This window comes from Polyodon spathula, chromosome 18 (assembly GCF_017654505.1).
Source record: "Polyodon spathula isolate WHYD16114869_AA chromosome 18, ASM1765450v1, whole genome shotgun sequence".
In the NCBI taxonomy this organism is placed as follows: Eukaryota; Metazoa; Chordata; class Actinopteri; order Acipenseriformes; family Polyodontidae; genus Polyodon; species Polyodon spathula.
In genome coordinates this window covers 34,734,228-34,752,570 of record NC_054551.1, presented here as the reverse complement: position 1 = coordinate 34,752,570, position 18,343 = coordinate 34,734,228, and the positions used below count along the sequence as shown (strand labels likewise).

At 41.8% G+C, this 18,343-nt stretch overlaps 1 protein-coding gene and 1 pseudogene across 1 annotated transcript; one reads left to right on the top strand and one right to left on the bottom strand.

The window, feature by feature from the left end:
• Positions 1 to 1,925: 1,925 nt before the first annotated feature.
• On the bottom strand, positions 1,926 to 7,424 carry LOC121294098 (peroxiredoxin-1-like). The gene is made up of 6 exons (XM_041217665.1): positions 7,319 to 7,424; positions 5,258 to 5,374; positions 4,246 to 4,399; positions 3,229 to 3,351; positions 2,684 to 2,814; positions 1,926 to 2,354 (listed from the first exon to the last, which is right to left on the bottom strand). The coding sequence occupies exons 2-6, from the start codon at positions 5,361 to 5,363 to the stop codon at positions 2,272 to 2,274; spliced, it is 597 nt and encodes a 198-aa protein (XP_041073599.1). The 5' UTR covers positions 5,364 to 5,374; positions 7,319 to 7,424; the 3' UTR covers positions 1,926 to 2,271.
• Positions 7,425 to 13,752: 6,328 nt separating this feature from the next.
• Positions 13,753 to 18,269, top strand: LOC121330742 (annotated as a pseudogene).
• Positions 18,270 to 18,343: the final 74 nt, after the last annotated feature.

Below are 18,343 nucleotides of genomic sequence, written 5' to 3'. Positions count from 1 at the left end.
TTAGAGTTTGATTGTAAGAGAAACATCATTTGGAAGAGTGTCCGGATTCTGCATGAGGAGAACAAGTTTTTGGATGAGGAGGACTGATGTTTTCTTTATGTCCTTCATGGTTCGTTACAATATAACTGTTCTTGTTGCTAGAAAAAAAAGGGGATTTTCACTTAAAACAGACTGCTCAAAACATTTTACGGGCCCTATCATAAAAGTGCATGGTAATATTTATACTAATAGTAAACCGTGTTTACTAAATTCTTTATTTAGATATTAAGTAGTTGCTTTGTTTTCAGTTGAATATTTTCTTAAGCAAATTGAATAATTTGTATATTTTCTAAAAGTGGGCCCATTATAAATAAAAAGTAAATTGCTATAGAAATATTTTGAAAAATAAAACTCAAAGTGGAACAGCTTTTAAAATATATAAGGCAGGTGTATCAAATCTACTGAAGTAAACATTACATCAGTATATCCAGGTGTGGACCATCTGGGGTGTATCTGAGCTTGAACTGATAAGACCCAATTATGCTCTGACAGAATGAAAAAAGAAAATGGAAAAACATTAAAGCCAGCTAAGTTCCCGGGAGTTCCCTGGGGAGGGAGGACGACTGTCCGAGCACCACCCGGGTAGGGAGGGCTTAGGTCGGCAGGGCAATCCGCGGTTCAGCGTGCACCAGCGACTCCTGCGGCTGATAGGGCGCCTGCGGGTCTGCAGCCATTCAGATCTGTGTTGTCCGCCGGTACTATAGGTCTGGTTGATTCGCTGTGGATCAACAGTTTCCCGCCCCGCCAGGGGGTTGCAGCAGTGAGCTAGGATTAGCAACACAATTGCCGATTCCAAAGTGGGGAGAAGAATGGGGTAAAAATCGCTGCTAATGACTAAATTACAAAAAGAAAAAAAGGCAGCTAAGTTCCAAGGAATTTCTATATTTATTAATATTCAGACCAAAAAAAAAAAAAAACACATATATAAAGATCCTATTGTTAATGTAAAATGATCCTCATCTTAGATTTTCTGACTACGATTTTGAACTCAATCAGTAATTTCCAACTGAATGAACGGTCTTTTTTTTCGCTTTTTTTTTTTTTTGTTGTGTGACTTTATGACCGAAAAATGAAGTTCTTTCAAAAAAAAAAAGAAGAAAAAAAGAATAAAAAAAGCGCTTGAACGAGCAACCGAACGAACCTCGGTGCAGGAGACTCTTTCAATTCCTTTTCTTGAATACTGTTGCGATAGTTTTTGTTTTGTTTGTTTTAATGTTTAGTACAGAGGATTATGTTAGTGAATGAAATATCAGGCCATGAAGTATACCTAGTGTTTACAGTAGTTTGAGGCACTACGGTTATACATGTAGATTGGGAAGTGTTGTTTTAAATACACACTGTATACAAGTCATACAATATGTAACCACAAGGGGGCACTTTGTAACACACTGCAGGTAGCGAGAACTTTAGATTAAAATAAATACCAATTCCGTTTGAACTATGAAATAAAACATTTATAAAATGTTAAATATTGCAGACACTTGTAATTTTGTCTTTACCTGTCAGATTGTTCCAACCCCACTTTCAGTGTCAGATAGCAGCACTAACGCAACAATAAAAATGAGAGTTTAGTTGCTTTATTCCTAGAGTATAGGGTGTGGTGGATGGTAACAGATTGATTTTAGCCACTCGGAGCTAGCTGCCGTGATCTGTTGTGGAGTGGTGCATAGCACAGCTCTCTGTAGAAAGGTACTATTTGTATTTAAAATGAATGTTGAAAACCAGCAAACAGTACCAGCTCTGAACTGACACCAAGCAGAGTTACCCTTCCCATGCCTCTGGTGCCCCAGAAGATAAAGAACATTGGGGTACAACTGAATGGGAGGAGACCATTGCCTTTGTGCAACAGGAACACATGCAATACCCATGTAAATAACACAAGACAGTGATACACAACACTTTATTTGTATCAGGTGTTTTTGCCACAAAGTATGTTGAGGAGGTGGGGGCAGCTGTGATAGCGAGTTAGAACACACCTCTCTTCGAGAGGCAAAACAGATGCCATTCAAGCACAAAACGAAGAAACTGCATCAGCTACAAGCATCACCATGACAACCAACACCAACACAGAGCTTCACCCTCATGTTTTGCAAATTCTCATTTTGCTCTTTACAGTAACAAATACAAAATAGGTCACTTTTTTCCTATTTCCAGGCACACCGATATCTACTCTAAAATCACCAGATTTTTAGATGTTAAAACTAAAGCACCGAACAGACTCGAGTGCGCTTGCTACTGCTTTGAGAAGAAGCCTTTGCTTTCCTTGACGTCGGGCTTGATGGTGTCACTGCCGGGTTTCCATCCTGCGGGGCACACTGAAAAGGTAGAAAAAAAACACAGGCTTAGTTGTGTACTGCTGGTTCAGGCCCTACTCAAAAGATTACAAATGAAGAATTCCTGCTACCTTTAACAGGGGTGGAAATAAGACAGATTAGCCAGAGTAAACCAAGCTGTGGGGTGTCCAAATCAAATTGCTATGCAATGGTAGTCCAATTTTACAGTTTAACTCTAAAAGGTGTGGTATCAGTCTGGAGTGCATGTTAGAATAACCTGCCCTCCTTTGACAGAGAGGTTCAGTTAAGCAGGATGGAAGCCTGTTCAGGTTAGCGGCGAAGCCCTGGTGTCCAGGCAAGATCAGGCTTACCCTCTCCGTGCTTGTCTGTGAACTGAAAGGCCTGCACCAGCCTCAGGGTCTCCTCCACGGAGCGGCCCACAGGAAGGTCGTTGATGGTGATCTGTCGCAGGATCCCCTTGTCATCGATGATGAACAGGCCTCTGGAGGGAGGGAGAAGGAAGCAGCAAGTTCACAGGCTTTGTTGTAGAACAAGATAGCTGTTCGCATTCAGGAGGAGAGGCTACAGGACGGAGGGGGCATGCCGGTAAATCTATCTTTCAGAACCAGCCACCCATCCACATAACCTAGTTTCAAACTTTGATTCCAGGTTCTAGCATAAAATCAGGCTTGCAGACATGCTGCTGGGGAACACTAGGCATGGAGAGAATATATTCAGCAAAGAAATGCACGACTTGGGCTTAATTCCACATGGATGGGCAGGGTGTTGCAATGCAATTTCTCCCTAGATGGTAGAACTCCTAAAATGGAGGCACCGGTTTACTGGTGCTGGACTCTAGCTGAAAGCAGCCAGTGCAGTAAATCCCTGCATGGAGCCCGAACACCATCCTCCTGACCTGTAAGCGATGCCCTCATCCTCCTTCAGCACGCCATAGTCCTGAGAGATGGAGCGCCGCGTGTCGGCCACCAGCGGGATCTTCATGTGGCCCAGGCCACCCTGCTTCCTGGGAGTGTTGATCCTGAAAGGAAAAGCAGGAGGCATCCAGAACTCAGACAATCCCTACTTCTTTACACAGACAGAGACGACGGCACAGAATGGCTTACCCAGCCACGTGGTTGTCCATGCTGAATCACTGGCACTTTTAATGAACAGACCCGACAGCGTTTTTGAGATTAACCCGATGTAATAAAAAAAAAAAGCGCGTTCTAGAAAGTTCTAGAAATGCGTTAGAGTTCATCTGTGCCCTTGCCCTATAATAACCCGTATTTGATATAACTAAGCCTTAGTCATGCTTATATAACTTGTTTTTGTCAGAATGTTCTAGGGAAAGGGATGGTTTATTCAGAGGGCCGAGCCTCGAGGGAGTGATCTGGCCAATTACTCTCTCGCACGCAGAAGCCTAACTTGGCAAGTTATAAAAGGATGGTGTTCTCCCCTGCTCTGATGAGAGTCAGCCGTGAGGATTAGCGCGCAGTCCTGCTCGGTATTTTTTTGGAGACAGTTGCTTTCTCTTACCAGGGTTGAAGGGCTCTCCCGATCTGCTTGGAAGGGTAAGAATTAGTTCAGTTGCGTCTCATGGATTGTATTGATCTGTGATTAATATAATCTTTGTATGTAACCTTGTTGGGTTGTGTCCCGTTAGGGATATCGTTATTCGCAGTATAGCATCTGTGTATGTAACTGTGTGTGTGTGTGTGTGAAATAAAGGACCTTTTGAAATTACTCTGTGAAGTAATTGTCTTATTTACCTCCACATCAACTTCCTTTTAAATTTAAAGTAATTAAATTTCACACAACACCCAGAAACTAGCAGGAGCGCAGATGGTCCAAACAGCCTGTAACCAAATGATTCTCCCAGACTGGAATACTGACTGCATCCCTCATTATTTCATCCCTGGACAGCAGTACGTACCACGCCAGGTGACAGAAGTGAGAGTCCACAGAGGCTCCGATCACCTCGCAGTTGATCTTCTTGAAGTCCTCTGCGCCATCACTGAAGGCGATGATCTCGGTAGGGCAGACGAAGGTGAAGTCCAACGGGTAGAAGAAGAACACCACGTACTTCCCTGCAAGCAGACAACACAGCCTTAAAACACTCCCCATTCAATAAGCTGGTCAGAGAATTGGACTTTCTAGTTAGGGATGATACACATAGACAGAGGGCCTCTGCAGCCTGGAGGTGGGCACTGCTGGACTCAAACACACACCAGCTTATTTCCTAGTAATTGGATGACAGTGGTCAGGACCTGAAGCATGAGATTTGCAGTGGTTGCTCTGTGCCTGCACACACAAATATACAGAATACAGCACAACCTCACAGGACTAGCTGTTCATAACTTCACTTACTAGTGCTTTAACCACTTCTATACTGGTCATTAAAATCATAAATCCTGTTTGTTCTACACAACTGGTCAGAGTGCCAAAGTCACTATTTGTACAGTGACCTAGGCATGCCACACTGCTTGCTAACCTGATCAGAGCGCTTGAGAATCAGCTGGGTGTTTTGCTTCCATTTGTCAGCATCCTTGATTAACGGGCTCCAATTCGAGAGTTTGCATATGAAGCAGTTTGGAGTTAATCATTATTGGGTACATTTTACAAGGAGGACACATGGAGCACTTTAAACCATGACTCAAGATTATTAGGCAAGGACAATGAAACAACCCCCCCCCCCCTTTTTACTGCAAACTAAGCAAAATACTCAACCAGACAAAACTCAGGTTTTGCTGAACAGCTTCCGCAGCAACCAGGGATGGAAACAGACTCCACAGCGAGCAGTTTAATCCAGTCCAGGTTTCTTAATGAGCTTGTAACAGATAGTGGCAAACAGTAAAACCCGGAATGGATCAAGACACTATAGGTCGGAGATCCCATTGCAAGTGCCGCGGGTCCCAAGCGCCCCCTGACTGCCCTGGGGTCCTTACCTCTGTAGTCTGACAGGCTGATTTCCTTGAACTGGCCGTCAGGCATCACAGCAGTGGCCTTGAAGTCAGGTGCTGGTTTTCCAATCTGAGCGTTACCGGCAGACATGTTGAAAAAGCCTGCGAGAAATTTAAATAGATCAGTCCCAAATTACTGTCCAATCCAGGACCAGCCGACAGTTTGAGTATTCAATTCATCTGAAAAAAACAGTAGTGCATTTAAAATACTGCTACCACATCGTAAAGATTAGTTAGGACTGACCCAGAGATTTTACTTGGTAAATGCGTTGTGAATATGATGCACGGCGGTAAATGCGTTGTGAATATGATGCAAGGTGGTAAATGCGTTGTGAATATGATGCAAGGTGGTAAATGCGTTGTGAATATGATGCAAGGTGGTTTATTAGTTTATAGCCAAGGTAATAAATACCTAAAAGAAATCAGTGCGCGCATGAGTTCCAAAATACAACAGTCACGACCTCCCATAAGACACTGAACTTGGGTGGGTCGTATTAATGCATTTCATTTCGAATACATTTGCAGACCCGAACATGAAAAATACAATTGTCGTTGGGTGTATATTCCGGTCAATCGTTTTTGCATTCTAAATCGGAAAACTACTCGTTTTAAAAGAAAACTACCTGGCCGAAAACAAAACACAACATGGCCAGCCCTGTGTCCCGCTGTTATGACAATGCAATGATTTTGCGCTTGTGCTTATTGTCGTGGAAGTGTTCTGTCTGTTTACCATCATTATTTATTATTTTAGCAGCAGTTACAAAGTACTGTATTACAATACAGCGGTAGGTCTACGTTAATATAATCATCATTGTATCTCAGGTACAGTGCATTAGAATACTGTACTAAAAATAAGCCTTCACACACAAAGGGAAACGAATCCACGTGCGGTTCTATATCTGGCTTTATAAATGAACTTTATAAAACTTGTCCAGGGCCCTCATGTGAGCTCCTCTTTCACGGGTACCCAGTTTGTTTCGCTTGGGGGTGCATCCATAGATATTGATGTGTTGATGCAGCAAACGTCATAACACCGGGACACATTCGACACTTCTGGTCTTACTTGTGCATTACAGATTATTCCACTTCGAATACTTCGTTGCAAAAAAAGCAATATGAAAAATGGGAAACAAGCCTGAATCAGTTTTTGTATTTTAAACTCAGAAACTGCAAAAATGAAAAACCGGGTCGATTTTTGTTTTTATGAAAAACCGAGTCGTTTTCTGGTTCCGACTTTGAATGCATAAACGATTGGTCGGGATGCACATGGACCTGGTTGCAAGGACGCATCAGATAATTGTATAATCCTTAACTAATCAAGAGTCAGGTTCCTTCAGATAATAGGCAATAAATCAAAAGCAACCCCTATAATTAACAGCTGTCCTTGTTTCAGAAGAAACAAGGCGGAGGGACGTTGCTAAACCAATTCTCTGCTCCAAACACGCCGTACTGGAATACTGTAGCCGACTGATTCCTGGGAACGGTTTTGTTAACAAAACCTTTTACTGTAACACAGACTCAACATTTATTTAAAAAAAAAAAAAAAAAAAAAAAAAAAAAAAAAAAGTGTTTGATGCCACTACTTTACCAGGCCACCTGATCTGGATTACAATACGTGTGGCCCGTTGTTGTAACTTCATTAAACACCAACTACAAAACCCCTTAAATAAAAACAAACCCTATATAACATTGTTAAACACACACACGATATTCGCCTACATGTTGCAAGAATTGAAAAACGGCTGCTAATGACAGCCATATATTTTGTTTTATTTCCCCGTTTTTGCACATGTCAAACTTAATACGTAACATTTAGTCACATTTAAAAAAAAATTAATTCAAGATCCTTGTTCTAAGCTGCACTTAGTTTTCTAACTTGAAACAGACCCGTTGCAGCTAAGTAACATTTATTCAAAATGCGACTATTATTAACTGAAAATGACACGCCTCTTTATTCAAAGCACATGAAACGGTATCAAACCTGTGAAATAAAAATAATAAAATAATGTTATGCATCATTTGCTAAAGCCACACAAGGCCACTCACTGTGTGTCTCTGTCGCTCAGTTCAGCAGAAGAGTGAAGCGGTCTTCAGAACCGAGAGCTGCCTGAATGTTCAGCGTGTTTATATGCGCCACACTTCTCGCGATGCTTTGCAATTCATTCAAATCTTGAAGTGAAGTGTGTGTGTGTGTGTGTGTGTGTGAGTGAGTGTGTGAGAGTGTGAGTGTGAGTGTGAGTGTGTGTGAGTGAGTGAGTGTGTGTGTGTGTGTGTGTGTGTGTGTGTGTGTGTGTGTGTGTGTGTGTGTGTGTGAGTGTGTGTGTGTGTGTGTGTGTGTGTGAGTGTGTGAGTGTGTGTGTGTGAGTGAGTGAGTGAGTGTGTGAGTGAGTGAGTGTGTGTGTGTGAGTGTGTGTGAGTGTGTGTGTGAGTGTGTGTGTGTGTGAGTGTGTGAGTGTGTGTGTGAGTGTGTGTGTGTGTGTGTGTGTGTGTGTGTGTGTGTGTGTGTGTGTGCTGTTGTGTTGTGTCCTGTGCTGAATGAGTATGACTGTGCAGTTTTATAGATCTGGTACGATCATGAGAAAGAAGCTCGGCTTGAGGTTTCTGGGGAAAAAAACTTGGTCACTATGATAAATTTATATAGAATATATATCTATAATATAATATATATATAATATATATATCTATATAATTATATATATAATATATATATATATATATATCATAGTGACCAGGTTTTGCTAGATGAACTATTATCTATTTAACCCCTTCAGGTACACAACGAATTGAGCGGTTGTTCAAACGGGGTCGTCTTGTGCACGAGGAGGAAAGTGACCATTCATTTGTTCCAGTCTGCTTGAAGACATTTGACACCCAATGTGTTAAAGCTGTACGTTTTTAAATCTATTTCCGCATATCCCGATCACGTTAAAAAAAAAAAAAAAGTTATCACATTTTTCTGTTTTTCTTCATGAGCTCTAAGATCTGCGTGACTTACATGAGCTCCTGTTGCTCTTGCAGTACGTGCTGTGCAATCCGGTTTAATCGAAAGCTAAAACTAGTCTTGCATAACGTGTGAACAGGACTTGCTTTGTGATAACGTTGACTGTGCGGAGGGCTAATCTATGACAAAACAATGTGAACAGTAAACTATATTTATTGTAAGCGTGACGAGACCACAGTTTAAATGCGAAGTCATTGTGAAACCAGCAGCGCGATGACACTCCAGGAAGTTAAAACCTCTGAATACTATGAATTACCTAATTACTATGAATAATTGAATAACTGGTTAATGCAACAGTCTCTTAACACAGGGGTTGTACCGACAGACTGGAGAATACCGATCCACAAAAAGGGAGACAAAACCGAGCCAGGTAACTACAGACCAATAAGCCTGACTTCTATTATATATAATCTTATGGAAACTATAATAATATCCAAAATGGAAAATGACCTGTATGGTAACAGTATCCTTGGAGACAGTCAGCATGGTTTTAGCAAAGGGAGCTCATGTCTAACTAACCTGTTTAATTTTGCATCGACAATGGATAATTGCAAAGCATATGACATAGTTTATTTAGATTTCTAGAAAGCTTTTGACAAAATCCCGCAAGATTAATTCTAAAAGATTAATTAATACAAGATGAATTCTCAAATTGAACGCAGTAGGGATTCAAGGAAATAGAGGCAAATAGATTAGGGAGTGGTTAACATGTAGAAAACAGAAAGTACTGATTAGAGGAGAAACCTCAAAATGGAGTGTGGTAACCAATGGAGTACCACAGGGATCAGTATTAGGTCCTCTGCTATAACTAATCTACAATAGTGATTTAGATTCTGGTATAGTAAGCAAACCTGTTAAATTTGCAGACAACACAAAAATAGGAGGAGTAGCAAACACCACTGCAGCAGCAAAGGTCATTCAAAATGATCTAGACAAGATTCAGAACTGGGCAGACACATGGCAAATGACATTTAATATAGAAATACTGCATGAAGGCAATACAAATGTGCATTATAAATACCATATGGGAGATATTGAAATTGAAGAAGGAATCTTATGTTGACTCAGAAATGTCTTCATCTAGACAATGTGGGGAAGCTATAAAAAAGGCTAACAAGATGCTCGGATACATTGTGAAAAGTGTTGAATTTAAATCAAGGGAAGTAATGTTAAAACTTTACAATTAGTAAGACCTCATCTAGAATATTGTGTTCAATTCTGGTCACCTCGCTACAAAAAGGAGTGCAAAGAAGAGCAACCAGAATGATTCTGGGTTTAAAAGGCATGTAATATGCAGACAGGCTTAAGGAATTGAATCTATTCATTCTTGAACAAAGAAGACTACGCTGCGATCTGATTCAAGCATTCACAATTCTAAAAGGTATTGACAATGTCGACACAAGGGACTTTTTCAACCTGAAAAAAAAGAAACAAGGACCAGGGGTCACAAATGGAGATTAGATAAAGGGGCATTCATGACAGAAAACATGAGGAACTTTTTTACACAGAGAATCGTGAGGGTCTGGAACCAACTCCCAAGTAATGTTGTTGAAGCCGACACCCTGGGATCCTTCAAGAAGCTGCTTGATGCAATTCTGGGATCAATAAGCTGCTGACAACCAAACGAGCAAGATGGGCCGAATGGCTTCCTCTCGTTTGTAAACTTTCTTATGTTCTTATGTTCTAACAGAATAAACTGCATATTGTAATAATAATAATAAAACAAATATAGTTTGCAATTCAACCAAAATCCTTCAAAATTCAGCCAATGCAAAACCTTTATTGTACAACTGTTTAATGTGATCAGTGAGGCAAAGCAGACATGATCACCGTAAGACAGGTTCAGCGCACACTCTCTGCAGAAGCAACTCCTAAACCTGCTAACTTCAATTTCACTTTGCAATAGCAGGATGAGCAGAGCGTTTAAAAAACCGGAAACGGAAACATTAGCAAAAAGAAATCTGTTCTACAAAAAAAAATTCTGAACCTTAAACCTTGGCGTCTTCAAGCTACAGCACACGACCAGGTCAGTGCAAATATATTTGCAATTCAAAATAATGTGGGAAAAAAAAACAAAAAAGTGTCAATGAGGCAGCACTCCGTCTTCACCGTTAAATAGCCGGTGCCTTACTCAGAATTAAACTCATTGTAAATACAATATAATAAAGACTCTTTATAACAGACAGCTTCGATGCTAAATGCTACATATATGGATTCATATAATTGAACACCATTGTGCTCTGTGCAATTATGGATTTGTGGGTGTGCAATGTTAGTTCAGTATATTGTTAAGTTACATGAGGCTATTATTATTATTATTATTATTATTATTATTATTATTATTATTATTTATTATTATTATTATTATGATTATGGTCACCAAGAAGCAAAAACTAAGTAAAACTGTGGGCCTTTGTGTTGATGCTTTCCTTTCTGAAGTTTACCATGCTGTTTGTGCACAATGGCTGTGCAGTTTTCCCATCCTTTTCCCACGGTTTACCATGTTTCTTAATATGTTTTTACCATACCTTCGTTTTTTTTTACCCCTTGCCTCTATGCTTTACCACACCGTGCTGTCACTGTGCTTTATTGCACTTTCCTATGCTTTTACTGCGGGGCACTTTTTATAAGGGTTACCACCAGGTATTAATTATAATATACAAGAAATAACACTTGTGTTGTTAAATAGTTTGTTGTTAAGTAGTAGATCTAGGCAGTCAGGGTAGCCTAATGAGGAGGGTGAGGCCTGGGAGGTAGTAGATCCCCAGATGTCGGTTCAAGACCCAGTAATGCACGTGACTTGGTTAGAAAAACAAACAAAAAAAAAACTATGAAAAAATAACAATACACAGTCTTACACAGTAACATATATATGCGAAAAGTAGTTAAACTAATGTTTAAAACCACATGATTATTTTGAATTGAATGTAATTTTAATGATCAAAATGGAATTTACAGTGAACCATTAAAAACGATAAGAATGCTTTGAAAACAGGTCAGCCAGCAGGTTTGTTAGTTTTCAGGCGGTGCTGTGCTGTACAGGATCTTCAAGGTTTGGAGCGTGTGTTTATAAGCACAGCAGCCATGTGTCCTGTGCAAACAGAGACTCTGGAAGCCAGCTGAGCTCTGCTGGACTGAGGGAAATCATGTGACACGAGCATAACGCCTTACTCTGCACTTCCTTCGTTCCTGTTTCTGGAAATCCAGACTAACCCTTTAAAAGCGTTTTCTTTTTTTTTCCTGTTATTAGTCATGAAGCTGAAAACTCCCAAAGTGCACATAGTCAGGGTCGGGATTAATTCCTGTTTTTCAATTCCAATTCCTTTTGAAAATCAATTCCCATTCCCAGTCCCTTTTAATCAATTCCAACACATCGTTGATCAAAATTGCAATCAGCAGCATTCTGTTAAAATGAGCTTCTCATAGATAGTGGCAACAAATAACTTACATTGAAGTCACTGTTTGTTGGTGAATTAAACTGGCTTCAAATGAAAGCAGCAGAACAATCAGAACAACTTTCTGTCTCTAAAATATCAATTCCAGTTCCTCTGAAAGATGGAGGCAGCAGGCGGACCAGGCCGGATGCAATCGCAAGAAACTCATTCAGGTGTGATGAAGTACATCACAGCAGGGGCCTCATCTCCTCAGGTACCAGTATCCGCTCCACACACGCTGTGTTTTCATGCTACCAGAAGGCTGTGTACAATTCATATAATGGGAAGGATTGAGTTTCTACACAGCTTGGGGTTCTGGACCTTCAAGCTACACGCCACCTGGCTCTCCTGCAAGACGAGTGCTGCTGCTGATTTGAAAATGTGTGCTTTGTATTGATCTTGGCAGACACATCCGGCATGGTTGACTATGCAGTTCTCAACACCGGGAGGAAGATGCCCCTGATTGGTCTGGGAACATGGAAGAGTGAGCCTGGAAAGGTAGGTGTCACCACTGCCCCGGCTCTCCATCCAGACTACAGCAACAGCAGAGCCTGGAAAGGTAGGTGTCACCACTGCCCCGGCTCTCCATCCAGACTACAGCAACAGCAGAGCCTGGAAAGGTAGGTGTCACCACTGCCCCGGCTCTCCCTCCAGACTACAGCAACAGCAGAGCCTGGAAAGGTAGGTGTCACCACTGCCCCGGCTCTCCATCCAGACTATAGCAGCAGCAGAGCCTGGAAAGGTAGGTGTCACCACTGCCCTGGCTCTCCCTCCAGACTATAGACTATACTGAACCCTGTTCTGCACGAGGGAGCTCCCAGCACGTGATCATGTGTGTAGGGAGAGTTCATTTTGAGAATAGAAGCTGACTGTACAGTAACTCTGCATTGGAGTGACACTTCTTTGGCAGTGAAGATCTTTGGGGAAGGGCTGGCGCTGGGGCAGGGCTTAGATAGACAAGATCTACCAGCAGCGTGGCCTATGTGAGTGATCACATTAATCTTATAGCACCGCAGTTGAGATTTATCACATGTAACCAATGGGATCTGTTGTTTGAAGCTGACACTTGCTGTGTCTGAATCAGGTCGTTCTGTATTCTCTGGTACTTTTTCATTGTGGTACTTTACTATGCTTTACAGTACACTTTGCTGTGCTTTTGCCTTGATACACTTTAGAGCACCAGTTCAACATAAGGGATGGAAATAAGACTCCTATTGCACAGCAGTTTCATCCATTCCAGGTTTAAAAACGAGCCTGATTGCACACAGCGTATGGTAACAATCTCAGGTGTGTCTTATTAAACTCCTAGGAAAACCGGGAATGGATCACACTGCTCTGCAATGGGAGTGTCATTTCAATCCATTACACATTTCACATTGGACACATTTATAAAAGATGTAAAAACAATAGTAATAATAAAAATTAAACAATGACAATCGTAATAATAAAAAGTAAGTTTGCTCATTTCACAGAGTGCCTTGCAAAGAAAGACCATTCCAGAGTCTTCGTGCAGTGTAAGCCTGAGTCACATGTTTTGTCCTCAGGTTCCTACTGTATGCTGTTTTCATTTCCTGCCTCCCCGTTTAGCTGAATTTGTGTGGCTTTGCATGAGCTGCAGGTCCTTCAGCATCAATGGGCAAATGTGTGTCTAAATACAGTATAATTGTAAATCTCGAAAAACTACTCACTTCTAAATCTTTTGTAGTCATTTTTGTATTACTTTAGTATAAATACATGTTAATTTGAATTCATATGTTGTTTTTTTCTGACTTTATGTGAACGAAAAGACACACATTTGCCTGTTTTCTCATTGGAAATAGTGATATTTTGAAATATCACTGTCCTGGTCACAAAAGCAAAGTTTGTAGGGAATAATAGCCATTTTTTATACTTTTGAGGCATAAGCAATTAGGAAGTAACACTTACTACCCAGGAACAAAAAAAAAAAAAAAAAAATGAAGTAGTAATAATAATAATAATAATAATAATAATAATAATAATAATAGCAGTAGTAGTATTAGAATTCATGAAGCCACTCTTAACCAATGCAGGATACTCTAGTCACAGTGGTTGTTTTAAATGAATCTCGCTCTCACTCTTGCTCGCTCTCTCACATTCTCGAACTTTCCCTCGCTCGCATCCTCACTGTCTCTCACTCACGCTCTCTCTCCTGCTCTCACTCTCTCTCTCTCGCTCTCTCTGTCTCTCTCTCTCTCCTGCTCCTCTGTCGCTCTCTCTCTCTTGCTCTCTCTGTCGCTCTCTCTCTCTCTCTTCACTCTCTCTCTCTCTCTCTCTCTCTCACTCACTCTCCTGCTCTCGCTCTGTCGCTGTCTCTCTCTCTCTTGCTCTCTCTGTCTCTCACTCATGCTCTCTCTCCTGCTCTCGCTCTGTCGCTGTCTCTCTCTCTCTTGCTCTCACTCTCTCTCACTCACGCTCTCTCTCCTGCTCTCACTCTCCCTCGCTCTCTCTCCTGCTCTCGCTCTGTCGCTGTCTCTCACTCTCCCTCGCTCTCTCTCCCTCTCTCTCTTGATCTCGCTCCTTCTCTTGCTGTCTCTCTCTTCCGCTTTCGCTCAGCCACTGTCTTGCACTTTCTCTTGCTCTCTCTCTCTCTCTCTCTATAGGAAGTGAAGCGAGAGGAAGTGTTTGTGACGTCCAAGCTATGGAACACCCTGCATCACCCAGAGGATGTGGAGCCAGCCCTGCTGAAGACACTCAGGGCCCTGAAACTGGACTACCTGGACCTCTACCTCAACCACTGGCCCCACGCCTTCCAGTGAGTCCCAGCTCAGCCCCTCCTGCACTGCCTACTGTGGAGCAATGCTGACCGGGGTCCATGGATGGACATGAGGCTCCCTTCCACAGCACTTTGAGCCAGTCCTGGTTTAAATATGAGCTTAGTAAGACCCAGCTATACACTATGGCTAATCAAGCTCGTAGTAAAACCTGGAATGGATAAAACTTCTATGTATAGGAGCCTTATTTCCATCCCAGTTATAAACACACAAATACCGTGTATTGACTCGGATCTTCTTCTGCTAATCCCCATAATAATAATAATGATAATAATAATAATAATAATAATAATAATAATAATAATAATAATAATAATAATAATAATATAATAATAATAATAATAGCAATAACCATCCGTCTCTCTGTCCCTCTCATGTTAGCATACCCATGCGATCGCTGTTGGTGCATTTATCCATACTAATCTGCAGTACCTTGTTAGTTTTACTATGCTTTTATCTTAAGGGCATGTGCCATCACAGTACACATTTTGCATTGGGACAATATGACAAGGGAACTTAAACATCATTATACACAAAGCAATCAAGACCAAGGTCGTGGATAATGAACACAACTGCAAAACATGCACACCTGTTGCCCTCTTTATCTGGTAATGTGTCCTCAGTGTGTGTGTGAGTCAGGTATGGACCTGCCTTTGTATCCCAATCAGTGAAAAGCTTGCTGTGCTCTCTGCAGGAGTCTGTCTCCTGTCACTGTGGGGAGTCCTGCTCTCGTAGCTGGGTGTCTAATTAGAGTCATGCTATGTATCTGCTAACTATACAGGGAACCAGGCAAAGTCCTTAATTATCTCCTATTCTTTGAATGGAGAAACACACCTGTTATTTTTTAACAAAACTAGAAACAAACAATTGTTATAAACACTGCTGTCCAGAGCCATAGTCGTGCTATTTGTGTTCCTTCTGGTAACCACAGTGCAAGGGCTAGTGGAATGATTTCATGGGACAAATGCAAGCCAGGATCAACCCTCCTTATAATGGTTCCCATTGTTTAAAGGGCCAGGTGGCACTGAATACAGTTTAATAAGATGTCTTCAGCACTCTCACGATGTTTGTTTCTCATTGTGTTAACATTAATGTGGGATTTCCTGAGTGAATGATGTCTGGAGTCCAGGCTTTGTAAAGGGTACTGATTGGGAATCACTGACTGCGTCTGCTCCTCTGGATGCAGGCACGGGGACACATTGTTCCCGAAGAGCACGGACGGCACACTGCTGTACGATCACATCGACTACAAGCAGACCTAGAGGGCCATGGAGAAGCTGGTGGAGAAGGGGCTGGTGCGGGCCATCGGCCTCTCCAACTTCAACAGCAGGCAGATTGACGACGTCATCACCATAGCAACCGTCAAGCCTGCCTTCTGCAGGTGAGGAGGCCCAGGAGAGCAGCAGTGTGTTCCTGCAAGAGCTCTGTGTGCTGTGGTTCTGTAATTCAATACAGAACGTCAGCAATTCAAGTGTCTTCCTTAACCAATTTCATGTTTGTTTAGAGATTCAGTTCTTAACACTGTGCTCAAATGATGCTCCTATACAGCATCAACTGAAGCAGAATAACAAAGGCCCCCTGAAAGTAATTTTGATCTGATTTGTATTAAATGAATGCAGTTCAGTATGTTAAGATATTTAGACAGAACATGAATTCAGTGAAATTTGATATTCGCGAACACATTCTAGAAACAGCAGTCAAGAACAGTTCCACGTTACGTAACTTTATTTAATCTGTTAAAAGAAAAACAAAAGGTTTTTGGCTCAGGCAGCAGTACCTCGCGAAGATCGTGCCTGGAAGAACCCCGACGAGCCAGTGCTGCTGGAGGAGCCCATCGTCAACAAGCTGGCTGAGAAATACGGCAAATCACCAGCGCAGGTCATCCTCAGGTAGCCAGCTCTCCGTCTGGGGGCACCTTGGCAGAAACCTCCCCTGCTGGGAGAGCGTATTGACAGGTGTGTCCTCTCTGTTGACAGGTGGCAGGTCCAGTGAGGGGTGGTGACGATTCCCAAGAGCGTGACCGAGTCCCGCATCCTTCAGAACATCCAGGTGAGAACGTTGGATAATCGTGCACATGGTAACAAAATCCTGCCTCAACATCTGAACAGCCTTCAAACTTGACATCTTTAAAAAAGAAAAAAAAAGAAAACTGCTCAGAGGAATTGCAATTTTTGGAGGGAAGTTATTACTAATTATAAATGGTGCCAGACTATAAACAAAAAAGGATGGTGAATCTTTTTATGTTGCTTTTCCATTGACCCTTAAACGCCCCAGTGGGTTTCTGTCGTTCACAGTTGTTTTAGGTGTCTCCTTGTTTAAGCATGCCGATGCTGACAGTTTGACACCAGTGGGGGGGCTGGTGGTGATTCACCTGGATTATGTTTCAGGGGGAGGAGGTTTGGGGTGCTGGTGATGGATCAAGATTTTTCCACAAACCCCTACCCCACCTCCCCTGCCTCTGTTTGACACCTTACGTGTGCTGCTCAATGCAGGTGTTTGACTTCACACTGGAGGATGAAGAGATGCAGGCGATGGGATCGATGAACAAGAACTGGCGTTACATTGTACCCATGATCACAGTAAGCTTGCTCACTGAAGTGTGATAAAGCACAGTGAAACATGATAATGCACAGTGAAAGCACAGTGATAGCATAGTAAAGTGTGTGAAAGCACAATGAAGTGTGATGAAGCACAGTGAAAGCATGGTAAGGCATAGGTAAGCACAAGTATGGTACAGCATATTAAAAAGCATGGCTAACCATGGTTACCTATGCTAAATGCATAGTGTAACCGTAGGGAAAGCATTGGAAAACTGCAAAAATGCAATGGAGAACTCATAATCTCATCCATTTTGAAACAGAAATTAAGTAGGGCTATTGGGTAATGAAATGTAAAAGTGACACTGACATTTATTATCAGTGGTTTCTGATCTGTTACCGGCTGTAAAACATTGCATGTGCAGTATTACTGTCTAGCTAGAAAACAGCCTGCTCTCTGATCTGTGACTGGACAAGGCTAGTTCATATCTAGTCTTAGCTGTGCCCTGATTTGTTATTGTGAGGTGCAGGATTGTATTTCAGTTACAGTGCTGCCTCCTAGTGGCTCTTGCAAGTCTTAATAGCTGTGCAATATAGGTTGTGGGGATTTTATATCGCTTGGTAAACTTTATGAAATACATTACAGATGAACTAATAATGTATTGTTGCTATTTTGTGAAAACAATAAATAGCCATTTTAATATGAGCTTGAATAGCCACAGTGTGCAGGTAACAAGCTTAGGTGTGTCTTATTAAACTCCTAGTGAAACCAGGAGTGGATCAAACTGCTATGCAATAGAAGCCTTACTTTCATCTCTGGTATAGTGTTTGTATTCTATTATTTGATTGGGTGGGTTCAGTTTTACCTTTTAAAATAATGTTATTTTCATGGCAGTCTCCATGTTATTGCTATTCAGTGATCATGACAAGCTGCCTTTATGCAACCCCAAGGTCTCACAATTTAAAATTCATTCAAATAAAGCGTTGTAAAGTTTTGTGCATGGAAGGCGTCTCGTCCACAGTGGTAATGCTGCTGTGTTGCTTGCTGTCTTGCAGGTTGATGGGAAGTCTGTTCCCCGGGACACAGGTCACCCCCTCTACCCCTTCAACGAGCCCTATTGAGATTCACAGTGCCCCCTCGCCGTGCCTTCACGCTCCTGCTGTAGCGTGGCAACACCTCACTACTACTGCCTTATCTGCTTTGTCACTGACCAGCAGAAATAAACACTCGTCTTTTACTCATGATCTCTGTGTCCCGTGATCTTTTTACAACACAATACACAATTCTATAGCATCACAAGAATCCC

Bases quoted from the DNA above. Each gene is read 5' to 3' on its own strand.
- LOC121294098 (XM_041217665.1), bottom strand. From the start codon at position 5,363: ATGTCTGCCGGTAACGCTCAGATTGGAAAACCAGCACCTGACTTCAAG. The intron at 4,400-5,257 runs GTAAGGACCCCA...GTCTGCTTGCAG, and splicing joins CAGCCTGTCAGACTACAGAG to GGAAGTACGTGGTGTTCTTC. The intron at 2,355-2,683 runs GTAAGCCTGATC...CTACCTTTTCAG, and splicing joins CACAGACAAGCACGGAGAGG to TGTGCCCCGCAGGATGGAAA.